This window comes from Leptodactylus fuscus, chromosome 4 (assembly GCF_031893055.1).
Source record: "Leptodactylus fuscus isolate aLepFus1 chromosome 4, aLepFus1.hap2, whole genome shotgun sequence".
NCBI classification, from domain to species: domain Eukaryota; kingdom Metazoa; phylum Chordata; class Amphibia; order Anura; family Leptodactylidae; genus Leptodactylus; species Leptodactylus fuscus.
Window position 1 is genome coordinate 74,437,391 of NC_134268.1, and position 13,826 is coordinate 74,451,216.

The 13,826-nt window shown below is 41.9% G+C and overlaps 1 protein-coding gene across 4 annotated transcripts in view; it reads left to right on the top strand.

The window, feature by feature from the left end:
• Positions 1-13,826, top strand: part of MTCL1 (microtubule crosslinking factor 1) — a 114,100-nt gene that overhangs the window by 36,848 nt on the left and 63,426 nt on the right. For all 4 annotated transcript variants that reach the window (XM_075270670.1, XM_075270671.1, XM_075270673.1 and 1 more), the window contains exons 2-3: positions 136-360; positions 1,128-1,286. In XM_075270670.1, coding sequence (XP_075126771.1) covers positions 136-360; positions 1,128-1,286 — 384 coding nt within the window. The remainder of the gene's footprint in view (positions 1-135; positions 361-1,127; positions 1,287-13,826) is intronic.

Here is a 13,826-nt window from a genome sequence, read left to right on the forward strand (position 1 = left end):
ATGCTATTTTTACTTTGAAGTTAAAATGCATATTAATCCCTAACAATCTGATTTAGTATTGGTTATGTTACATTTTGCACACTTTGATTTCAGGATGTATGCCTTTATCATAAGCCTTGCTATGATTTTCAACAGGATGAGCTGGATGAGCTGCGGGCTGAAATGGAGGAGATGCGTGACAGCTATCTAGAAGAAGATGTTTACCAGTTGCAGGAGCTCCGAAGGGAGCTTGACCGAGCCAATAAGAACTGCCGTATATTGCAATACCGCCTCAGGAAAGCAGAGCAAAAAAGCTTAAAAGTTGCACAGACAGGTCAAGTGGATGGAGAGCTGATCAGGAGTCTGGAGCAAGACTTAAAGGTAAAAGCACTATTGTAAAGTATTGGCCTTATTCATGTTGAAGAAGAATATTTAGAGTTCTCTTTCAGCCTTTTACTAAATAAGTCCAAAATTGTATCCAGTAATTCTTCTTGGTTAAGTACAAACGTATGAAGTGACCTCTCACTGCTGCTTATGTAAGTCGCTTTCTCAGAAAGAATCTTTCTTTACTAAATAAAGAAAATGAGAATAGATTTTTATTAACCCCTTAATAGGGGGGCATGAAAAACATATTTGGAATATTTTGGCTAGGTGATGAAAGGGGCTCACCATTGTATGGTTCTTCTGAATTTCCCTTTTCATTACAGTCATTTACTCTTCTATTAATTAAAATGGCAACTGAAAAATTCCCACAGCTAAACAAAGGCGTGCGTTCTGGCCTAGGCTGACCATGTTAGGATCCTGTACTGGATGCTTAATTACTTTAGTAAGGACTCTCCAGCATAGAAACACTGGAGTGCGAACTGTCCGCTTCTTAGGAACTGGTGGCATATTGTACAGCATTGTATGTCAGTAGGCACTGCTTCCAGAATTAGGCTCAAGTGCTAAGACCTTGACTATGCAGAAAATTATTTTATGTGAAAGTTCAATATACCCTCATTTTGGTCTGAAATCATATACTATCGTACTGATGGGCAGAAATAAAATACACCGCATTGGGGTGTTCATTGCACATAAGACCAGAGACTGCTGAATATGCTGTAGGCATTTCATTCCTTTACTTATCACCTCTGTATCTGTCTAAACAGGTAGCCAAAGATGTATCTGTCAGATTGCACCACGAGCTGGAAAATGTGGAAGAGAAGCGAATTAAAGCAGAAGATGAAAATGAAATGTTGCGCCAGCAAATCATTGAAATGGAGGTGACCAAGCAGGCATTACACAATGAGCTGGAGAGGGCAAAAGAGGTAAGAGCTCCAGTGCTGAGACCAGGTGCTGTACTGGACGCCACAACTAGAATTATTCCTAGGTGGCTGGAGAGCATTGGAAAGGACAAAAATATAAAAACGAAATTATATTAGTGAAAAAGAAGAGCAAACGCAAATACAAATAGAGATTCTCCATTTCTTTCATTCAGCTTTGACGGCCATTTTTGCTTTATTGACAGCTGCCATACTGGTTCTCATCTTGCAGCTTTGGTGCTCCCAACAATGATCTCACATACAGTATATAGTTCATGGGATATCCATGTGCTATTCATGAAGGTATCGCTGCCTAAACCAGTGTCGCTACAGCTTTTCTGGTGACTGATATATGTGATGCAATCACTATAGGACTGTCAGGGACCACCAGAAGAATTCACTAAGTAATGGTTATTTTTTTTATCTTATACCATTACCTGCTCTTTAGCAATTCTATTCCCAGACGACCCCCTATTAGGGGATTACTGAATTTTGCCCATTCCTTCTCCTGCCAGTCAGCATGAGGTTATTATGTAGCAGTGCCAGATTGCAACCACACAAAGTAGGTGACAGGAGGTTATCAATGGTTGTATCTTGCAGCTGCTGCTATACCAAATGTCCATGAGAAAGTGCTGTAGCCAGACCTTGAATACAGCACAGTAGGTGGAATTGATCAACATGTATTAATGACATGGATCCTAATGGGAAACATTAAATGAAGCGAGTTGGTCACTTCTACAAATCATTCTTTATTGTAAAAAATATTATTATCTATTTTCTAGAATAGTTGGAATAAATGGCCTCAATTAACTCTTAAATGGTATCTTTATCATGGCAAAATGGAAAAAAAAAGTCACATTTCATCTCAGATCGCTTTGGATTTTTACAATCACCTGCATCTATCTTTTCCACAAGGGAACTTTGATAATAAAGAGTATTACTAAAGACCTTGTGTACTAATATTATTAATATGGTAAAAGAATTAATCTCTTAAGTGATATGACTTATAATATCAGGAGTGATTGTTAGTATCTGTTCACATTTCTGTTTAGAGTCAGAAGTCCCATCGTATCTGATGGGAAACCTTTGGAGTCATTTATGATTTGGGCTTTTTGCTCCTTTTATTGGCATGCACCTAATTTACTAAAAAGGTGAAATTGCGTCATAAATCTTGCGCAAGTCACTTAATGAAAATTGTGATTCCAGTGCTGTCAGATATTTCAGTGGGTTTTTTGCGTTACCAATGTATTGGAGCTGAGGAATAAAAAAGAGGGACAGGTCACAAGTGCATCGTATAAGGTCACCCCACAAAAAAGCAAAGTGACGCACCTTGGTTAAAAGCCTTCAATGTAGGCACGAATACATGATAAATCTTATTTACGGAGCATAAAACTTAAATAGGGGCAGAATTAGAAGAAAATAGGGGCAATAAGCTTATATAACGTTCCCCATGGAGTTCCATTGCCAGCGTGCTGGAACATTTTCATTATGACTTGGTTTATACAGAATAACTATCATTATGTCTGTGCCTACATACAGAGAAGATAAAGCAAGCATTCAGCCACTGCATTATATCAAAGAGTTGTCTGGTTATCAATAGGAAGTAGAGAAAATTTATAGCCCAGACTTTTCCTAGCAAGACATTAAAAAATAGTATTATCTTCCAGTGATCCGCAGCTGCTAGAAGTTACTCTGTGTCTTTTGTGTAGGCCTCATGCTGTTTATACTGCTAAGAAAGCTTCAGACAGTTGCCTGGCTGGGCTTCACATGGTGTTGGGGTAACCCTGCTGAAGAGCACAAAGCTCCCGCAGGATTAGATGCAGGGTAGCAGCTGCACAGGGATTTCTTATGAATAGTTTAAATGGTTTTGTTAAAAGAGTGAATGGATCAGGGCTGCCTTGAAGAGAAAGGGAGAAGAGGGTGTTGTCTGTGCTCCAGCCGCACTCCACAGCTGACGGCCCTCATTATATAGAATGAAAACAGAAGGCCATGCTGACTTGACATGCCATGAGATTTCATGGCACGATAAACTAACCAGCAATTTTTACCAATTTCCCACAGTATGTATGTTTTTAAAATTACACAATGTTATTTCAATGACACATCATGGCTTAGAAAAACATTCCCACAAGTGTCTGTACTGCTGTACACTTTTGTTTTTAGACAAGGGCCCTACAGTGTTTAAGCATGTATGATATTGTACATGCATGTTACATTGCATTGTGATTTAGCATGCAGTATTAGCATATGGAATTTCACGATATTGCATGTGTAGATGCATCTATGATTGCAAAAAACTGCAGACATTACTATTAAGACTTCTGCTAAGGTTACAATGTATCACCTATGCACATTGAGGTAAGTCACTGATCATGAGGGAATAACCATGGGGGCCCCTCACCAAATACAAGAATTGTCTGCCACGCTACCCGATTCTGTGTCTCTGCCAGAGATAGCAGTAACTAGCAAAAACTGGGTCCCCAACAAACTTTTGACTTGGGGGCATAGCGCCCCCCCCCCCACACACACACACACACACAGTATACACACACTAAAATGTCCCAAATTGGCCTCCAGACAGTATAATGGCAATAGCGCCCCTCCACACAGTATAATTTCCCACCATGGCCCCTACACACAGTATTATTATTGTTATTATTTATTTATATAGCACCATTAATTCCATGGTGCTTTACATTTGTGGGTTACATACAGTACACAAAATATACAGGTAGATATAATACTAACAATGACCGACTGGCACAGTGGGATAGAGGGCCCTGCCCGCGAGGGCTTACAATCTATGAGGGAAGGGGGGGTAGAGAAGAAGGAGAGGAGGAGACTGTACAGATGGCGGTGAGGTGATAGTGTTATTGGAGGTTGTAGGCCTTCCTGAATAGGTGAGTCTTCAGGGCCTTCTTGAATCCTGTGATTGCATGGGTCAGTCTTATGTGTCTTGGTAAGGAGTTCCAGAGTATGGGGGAAGCACAGGAGAAATCTTGGAGATGGTTGTGTGAGGAGCGGATGAGAGTAGAGCGGAGTAGGAGGTCTTTGGAGGATCTGAGGTTACGTGTGGGCAGGTAGCGGGAGATTAGGTCAGAGATATATGGAGGGGACAGGTTGTAAATGGGTTTGTATGTTAACGTTAGTAGCTTGAACTCAATATGCTGGGCAATGGGTAGCCAGTGAAGGGATTGGCAGAGGGGAGCAGCTGATGAAGAACAGGGGGCTGAGGTGAATGCCCCATAGTGGCCCCTGCGCACACACTATAATGCCCCATAGTGGCCCCTGCACACACTATTTTCCTCCATAGTGACACCTGCAATCACTATTATGCCTCATAGTGGCCCCTACACACAGTATTATGCCCCAGGGTAGTCCCTGCACACAGTATTATGCCTCATAGTGGCCCCTACACACTATTATGCCCCATAGTGACCACTACACACACTATTATGCCCCATAGTGGACCAACCATAAACAATTATCATACTCTGGGATCTTTTCAGACCCCAAAGTATAATGATCGGAGACCCAGGGGAGGATACAAACATAAACACTGTTACTTACCTCTCCCTGGCTCCTGTGCACTCCCTGTTACTTTCGGCCCTCTTCAATGTTGGATCAGATGTTACGTGAGTGAGTCTGGCATCTTTTCAGTTCCCCAAGTGCCAGCATAGAGAATGCACAGAATATATGTGAATTTGTGTTGTAATTGTGCATGAAATTGTAGCACAAGCCAGCATAGGCAGTATGTCGCCAAGATGCACCAACTTTAGATTGTGATTTTATGGTTAAACAGTAGTTATGGTAATAGACTGCAAACAAGTCCTATGTAGTCTGTTACTGCAATCATATTACACCGCTCTGCTTCTTCTAACCTACTGAATGTGTGTCAGTAAAAATTAGAGACCATATGTAAGGAATTGTGTGATGTCTATTACCATGGAAACACAGAAATGGTGGTGACGGTGGACGAAGGCTTTAAACTTACTACAGATTGTAGACTACAGCATCCATAGCCTGATGGTGAGCTCAAATCATTTGATATTTTATTTTGTCTAACTGGAAAAGGACTTTGTGGAACTCAACTTATTTTTGAATGGGGTTGTCTGAGGGCATGTGACCATGGGACTCAATTACTGCAGCAGAAAATACATCAAATTGTGCATTTATTAACAGATTTATTAGAATGTGATTCACTGCTATTACTGTAATACCCTAAAGATTTTCCACCTGCCAAGTGATCATGCCCTTCAGGAGTATTCCAGTGGAAATATTTCTCCAGTGTCTTTGTGATATGTGCTAATCATATGTCAGATTGATGGAAGTTGTCCTGCTGAGACTGTAAGCGTAACATCTTTGCCTGTTTGGGCCTCGGCACCATCCTCTGGTCCTCCGCTTTGGTGCAGAAGGCATGTTCAGTTGTGACCCTTTTCACTTGTTGGAGCACAGCTGAGGATTCGTTGCTGTGTGTGAGTCCAGCCAGTGCTTTACTTTCTTTGGTTACTATGAAGTTAATTTAGTTGCTTTTTATTGACATTCTTCCTTGCCAATCAAGTCTAGGGTGGATTCCTGTATATACTTTTCCAGGCCACTCCCTGATGTTTGCTATTGCCTTGTGCGTGCTGGCTCTATACTGTTGCTATCTATATTCATATTTCTGACTACTCTTTTTGGATTCTGATTCTGTACCTCGTTGCTTGACTGGTTCCGACCCCTTGGTTAGCTGACCACCCTTTTGTTGTAGTTTGTCTTGTCTACATTCTGTGTTGTCACTTGCATCTTAGAAAGGAACTGTTGCCCAGTTGTCCTCCGCTTAGGGTAGTTGAGGCAAATAGGCAGGGACTGCGGGCAGGTTCAGCATTAGGACACACTGTCTTGTTGTTCCCTTCTTCACAGGTTTCACCAGCAGCTACCCAGGAATTGCTCATCTAGCAATTCCCTAACAGTAAGATTGGGAGATGAGTATCCTGTTTACCTATTTCCATGACCTCAAAAAGGAGGTGATTGTATGGACTAGACTGTATGGATTGATCATGTGAACTAACACTACATATGTACAGATTAATGGGAGTCATGGAAACAGTGTATCAACTAGATGCTCCTTGTAAAATGATGACAGATACACTTTAAGAGCTGTTTACTAGGTAATTGTGATTTTTCTTTTGCTGTACTTAAAAAATAAAAATATGTTTATTTCTCTTTGACATAATTTCCATTATTATGACATGTTCACTTGTCTATGTGTTACAGCCTTGTCTGGTTGATGTAGACAGGATATTTATCCCATAGTTTACAGCCTGCTCTTTCTTGTATCATTTTGCATTTTTCACGTTGAGCACAAAACTGGAAGGTCTTGTCATTTCACATTATCAGCATCTAATGCAATATGCCAGGGAGCTGGCTGAGCAGGAGGTACAGTAGAATTCCACTGTAGTTTTCTTGGCAGGAGCAGATTGTGTTGCCTTTCCAAGTTGCTGAATGGAATTTGGGATCAGTAGGAGGACTATCAGTGGAGAAATGTCTCACAGCGCTATAATGCACTTTAATAACATTTACACACATAAAGAGGTAACATAAAACCTTCATTCATCATCGATAGTCTGCTTATTGAGAATGAATGGGTATGAATAAATATCTCTGTCCTGTACCATGCTTCACTTATACAAGAATGCACTCCAATGTACTGTGATTTATATGTGAAGGGAAAGTGATGTCATAGCTACTGAGATTTCAGGTTTATCTGCTTATTGCTTCTGTGAGATCCAGTCTGTGCACTGTCCTAATGGAAGGCTTTTCTTGTGGGACTAGGAGTTTGTATGTGAAATGCTGAGTATCAAGCAACACAGTTTAGAGATTTTTTTACTTCCAAAAATCTTGACTCTTCAGGACAGCAGTGTCATGATTCATCCAGTCATCTGTATAAAGATATTCTGCCCTTTTATGAATCCTGTCTTCTCAGATGACTGGCTCCACTTGCACTTCTGCATTCTTACTGGAGCCCTGACTGTATCAATATATATTATATTTAAAATAATTACATAGTAAATTATAATGATGTCACGCTATTATGTAAACGCTTAGCGTTCGATGATAATACATAACATGCAAATCACCAATGATGTCACATATCAGGTTTCCCATACAAAGCAAGTTGTCAGTGATGTCACAAGATAAATGTCAGTGTTACACAAGCTAACCTCTAGTAATGCCACAGACCATGCTGATTGCTGATGGTGTTAACTAGCATACTAACCAACATTGTTATCACATGCCAAGGTAAGGGCTCGTTCATATCTGCGCCCGGTCTCCATTCTGCAGGTTTCCGTTTCCTGCACAAAACAGAGCAGGAGACGGAAACCTGCAGGCATCTTTCAAACCCATTCATTTGAATGGGTTTGAAAGATGTCCGGCCGTGAGCGTTTTATGCTCTCTGCCGCAAAACCGTGTTTTTTAAACCGGATACAGAGTCGGACATGCAGTACTCTGTGTCCGATTTAAAAAAAACGGTTTTGCAGCGGAGAGCATAAAAAACCACTGCTCACGTCCGGACCCGATCTGCATGCAGAAGACGGAAACCACAGAACGGACTGCCTGACTCTAGTGTGAACCTAGCGTCAGTGTCAGTAATGTAACATGACAAAACTAAACAGCACTGCCTATGATGATATATGTAAACGTATTAGTGATGTCAGATTTTAAGGTAACTGTCAGACTGCTTATGATGTCATTTAGAAAGATAACTGTAAGGCAGTTCACACACTAAGCTAACTGTGATGTTAAATATCAATCTAACCACTAGTGATGACTGTTCATGATGTCACATAACAAGCTAAGTTCCTCTGATGTCACATATATAGCTAAACAGTGATGTCACATACTGAGCTGACAATTTCTTTAGTGACATAACTATTGTGATGAAATATTTGTGTAACCCATAAGCTCAACTTATATGTCAAGAAATTGACTGTTCAGCAATTCCCCAGTAGCTGATGCTGAAACCAGGAAGGAAGAGAATGACAGAGACAGTGCGTCCTAAATTTGACTCAGCCCTTGTCCCTGCCTGCCTGCCTCAACTACACTAGGTGATAGCAGGCAACTAGGCGGCAATCCTTTCTATGGATAAGTATTTACACAGATCAGGACAAGACAAAACAACACAGAAGCAGAGTCAGCAAGCCAAGGTGAAACCAGAGAGACGAACAGTACCAAATCGAAATCCAAAAGAGTAGTAACAAGGAGTGCCAAAGGTCAGAAGTCAGTGAATTCAATACAATAGCAAGAGAACCGCTTAGCATGGACAGAGTCACAATAGCCAGCCAGCATGTGTGAGCTGATGACCTATTTAAGGAAGTCCAGAACCCGCCCCAAGCTTGATAGACATATAGGCTGTCAATCACACAGGTAAGGCCAGGATTAACTATTTGAGGACCAGAGGAAAACAAAAGTGTAAGAGATGGATGTGGTGGAAAATCAATATAGGGATGAGAAAATAGAGCAGAGTTCAGACAGAGCAACAAGAACCAAAATAAAGGAATCATAACTGAACGCGCCTCCTGCGCCGCAGAAAGCAGAGGGTGGTGCATAGACCCGCAAAAGCAAAGATGTTACAATATATTTGTTCCTTATGACAAAGTCAAACCTTTGGTCCCTTATACGTAAAGAGCCATGTTACAACCTTATTGCCCGCTGTTATTAATGATTCTGCGGTTATCATCATGTTTATCCTCGGGGCTAATATGATCTCTGCGGTATTTCTTCAACCTCTTGCTACATTCTTCCTTGCTTCAGATAAATGTAATTCACCTGAAAAGACATCTTATGGATTCTTTTCCCCACAGTGAGTAACTGTCTGTGACAGAGTAACTAGGACAAAGGAAAGGGCACTGCATTTTGTATAATGTATATTTTCAAGGTAAAAATAGCAAATAATATTTCATGTTTCCCAACCAGAGGTGTAGCTAGGGGTTGAGCACAGGGGGTCCGAACGTGTCCAAGTTGGCCCCCAATTTAGGTATACCCATATTATCACTATATAGGGACCATATGGTGGTACAGATCGGCTCTACACAGGGCTCTGCAGACCATTTAGGTAAATACAGTGCAGTATCATTTAGTGACTTACAGGTGACGTCTCTGATTAATCATTCACATTTCTATTCCATTTCTCTTCCATTAGGACCGCCATGACCACTTCTTTCAATCTCTGTAACATTTGCAGCACAGACATCTTTGGCGCCTCACTTTTCCAGGCACCTGACCCATATTGTCCTTACCTGCAGACCGATCTTGCTGCTATTCCAATTATAAAATATATAATATAGCCCCCCCCCCATAATGAATAATACTCCCAAGTGCATCTTTAAAATAATAGCTTCCCTGTGTACGCCCTATAAATAATGTGCCCCTTATTATTAATGCCCCAAGCATTTACTTATCAAAAAGGAAAAAAAAAATAGCGAGGTTCCAATATCTGGGACCCACAGGATTAGCTGTTTGAATGAACTGTGGTATCTGCGTAAGCGCTGTGACTTCTTCTCTTTTTATATAATGGGAAGAATATGCAAATCTGTCTTCCTTGATGTAAATAGGAAGACAGTGCCTCAGTCATGTAGCCCAATAGAGGGTGCTCCCTTTAACATCATTCCTGACCTTCCCAGAGGCCTTTGCTGCAAATGATGTGGGATTTTACCAAGCCAGTCTTCTCAGCCGAGGACAGCTGTTTCGATTTGATTGAATCTCATCAGACCGGCGCAGAGAAGACTTGACTTTACATCATGGAAGTCAGATTTGCGTATTCTTCCCATGAGCCTCTTCACAGTGGAGCGTCTATGGCTTAATAAGACTCCACACACCTAAATGGTGGTCTCTCCCTAAGGAGTGACAATATCCCCTTAACCCTTTTTATATAGTGTCATTCATGTCAGTGTCATTCATCTCATAGTGGCCATGTAACTACAGCCTCGTCCTATACACGTCTATGTGACAAGACTGGAATTAAATCACAAGGTCACTATAAACAGTGTGTGATATAAACATACTCCATAGCCCCTTCATACAGCTGATCAGCGGGGTTTCACTGATCTCTTATTGATGTTTTAGTATGAGGATAGATCATGAATAAATATAAGCTGGAAAACTCTTTAAGGCCGGGCCTCACGTAGCATAAATGCCGTGGTGTGGCCAAGTTGTAAACGTCGCGGAGAAAATGCAGCATTTTACCGTTCCTGCAAAGGATTCTAGTGAATTCCATTCACACGTTATGGCAAAATACACGCATTGAAAATGCTGAGATTTCTAAGGGGGAATTCACACGGAGTAAAGTGGTGCGCAATCTGGCACGTATATGCATGTCAGAAGTTTGTGCGCTCAAAAAAGATCCCATTGATTTCAATGGGAGTTACGATCGTATACGGCGCATAATTTTGCGCATTATATGATCGTAATCCCGATTGAAATCAATGGGATCTTTTTTGAGCGCGCAAACTCTGACACATGTATATGTGCCAGATTGTGCGCCAGTTTACTCCGTGTGAATTCAGCCTAAAACTATTGCAGTTTTGCAGCATGTCAGTTACACCTATGGAAACTCTGGTGGTTTTCCTATAGGTATAATGGTATCAGAAAGTCCCCAGAGGAAACCTCTGCGGACTTTCTGTGAAAAGCACTGCAGGAAAAACCGTGATTCGTTAACGCCGTGATTTTTCCTGCAGCGCTTTTTTGCTGTGACCCACTAATTGGGGCCTTAGCCTTAATAAAGCCCAAGTGCTACCTTAATTAAATGAGTTGCTCTTTTATTATTATGCCCCTGATTCCCCCTCACACAAATACTGTGCCCCTAATGACCCCTTACATAAATAATACCCACCAATGACTCCTGATATAAATGATCTCCCTCACTTGTAAGGCCCCCTAATGGCGCTTATATAAATGAACCCCCTATCATCATAATGTCCCCTAATGAATCCTCCCTTATAATTCCCCCTCCTAACAACCCCTTAGGCTGCATTCACACGGAGTAAACGCTGGCGTTTTTTGTGTGTTTTTTGCACATAGCGCCGCGTTTACGCCGCGTAGCGCCGCGTTAACGCCGCGTATACGCCGCGTTAACGCCGGGCAACGCCACCGCTAAATAGCGCGGCGTTAACGCGGCGTATACGCGGCGTTAACGCGACGCTACGCGGCGTAAACGCGGCGCTATGTGCAAAAAACACACAAAAAACGCCAGCGTTTACTCCGTGTGAATGCAGCCTTATACTGTTAAAACACCCACAACTGTGCTAAAAAAAAATAAGTTATACTCACCTACCTGCAATCCTTTGGTGAATGGAGCCGCTGCTTCCTCCTCTTCTTGACCCACACTCTGTTGTCATGGTCCACACATAGGACGTCTGCGTCTCGGTGCAGGAGACATGAGGCTATGACGTAATCCCGCGGCTTGTGCCAATAGAGTAGGTGAGCCGGGGCCGCCGTCCTTTCTGCCCCCCTACTAGCTACCTGTCTTTACCCAACTATTGTAATGCTATGTAAAGTATGTGTATAATAGCAATAGTATACAAGAGGGAACAGTTCTCTGCAAATTATTTAGCTGTTGGTGTACAAATACTGATTTATTGGTGTGCTCTATATAAATGCTGCCATTGCTTCCTGACATATTTATGACATCAGATCATGAGCGTGCTTCTGTGCTGCCAGCTCCCCCATCTACAGGACGTGCTCGTAAATCAGCGTGCCCAGGGGGTCAGTGCACTGATGAGATTTGTCTAGCCAGGTCAGTTAGGTCTTGCTGTAAGAAATCCTTGTGCATATGTGTACAGATAATCACAGAAGTGCCCGGAGAGGCTCAGCCTAATCCAGAGATCAGAACACAGTAATGTGCTGCTCTGTCGTCTTTGCAGAAATACGTCAAGACTTAAGAAGATGAAACAGGTCAGAAGACGTATAGTTTTAGTTGTGAGACATTTGATAAAATTTTAGACTCTAGGTTTCCTGCGGATGAAATCAGGGGTATAACAAGTAACCACGGGGTCCCATAGCAAAGCCTGTAATAGGGCAACAGCCATGAACGCCTTATCCAGCAAGTTCAGAAAATATAAAATTATTTTGTTCTACTATGTATTCAGGGATAATGCACACAGTAATGCCACAGTATCGGAATGATGATAATAGTGATATTACAGAACAGAGATAATACACACAGTGATGACACAGTATAGAGATAATGCACATAGTAATATCACAGTACAGAGATAATGAACCCAGTGATGTTACAGCAATAATGTCAGAGTCATGTTTATGACTAATTGACCAATAATTCTGGGTAACTGTCGTCCTCCTAATTAATTAGACTGAGTGCCAGGCGGTAAAGAAATCATACCACTCTATATGTTGGTATTAGTTCCTTTCTCAGCTTAAGGAATGTGTGCTAATGCACTTTTATTAAAGCAATGTGGGGTTAAATAGTAGCAGAGAAAGGTAGAGACAATGTAAATTTTCATATTCATTCCTGATTAGTATGGTACATCTCAATCAAACAGAAAAAGTTTAAGCAGTGCCATATATAGCCAGCTACTCCTGGTCCTGCATGGTAACCTTGGGGAGCTGTCTTCTGTTAGCAAGCCAGGAATTTGTTTTTCTTGCACCCATCCTGGATGCAGGCGCCATCTTATCATATAACATTATATCAGTTTCAAGCATAAGCAACTACACTCACCGGCCACTTTATTAGGTACACCATGCTAGTAACGGGTTGGACCCCCTTTTGCCTTCAGAACTGCCTCAATTCTTCGTGGCATAGATTCAACAAGGTGCTGGAAGCATTCCTCAGAGATTTTGGTCCATATTGACATGATGGCATCACACAGTTGCCGCAGATTTGTCGGCTGCACATCCATGATGCGAATCTCCCGTTCCACCACATCCCAAAGATGCTCTATTGGATTGAGATCTGGTGACTGTGGAGGCCATTGGAGTACAGTGAACTCATTGTCATGTTCAAGAAACCAGTCTGAGATGATTCCAGCTTTATGACATGGTGCATTATCCTGCTGAAAGTAGCCATCAGATGTTGGGTACATTGTGGTCATAAAGGGATGGACATGGTCAGCAACAATACTCAGGTAGGCTTTGGCGTTGCAACGATGCTCAATTGGTGCCAAGGGGCCCAAAGAGTGCCAAGAAAATATTCCCCACACCATGACACCACCACCACCAGCCTGAACCGTTGATACAAGGCAGGATGGATCCATGCTTTCATGTTGTTGACGCCAAATTCTGACCCTACCATCCGAATGTCGCAGCAGAAATCGAGACTCATCAGACCAGGCAACGTTTTTCCAATCTTCAATTGTCCAATTTCGATGAGCTTGTGCAAATTGTAGCCTCAGTTTCCTGTTCTTAGCTGAAAGGAGTGGCACCCGGTGTGGTCTTCTGCTGCTGTAGCCCATCTGCCTCAAAGTTCGACGTACTGTGCGTTCAGAGATGCTCTTCTGGCTACCTTGGTTGTAACGGGTGGCTATTTGAGTCACTGTTGCCTTTCTATCA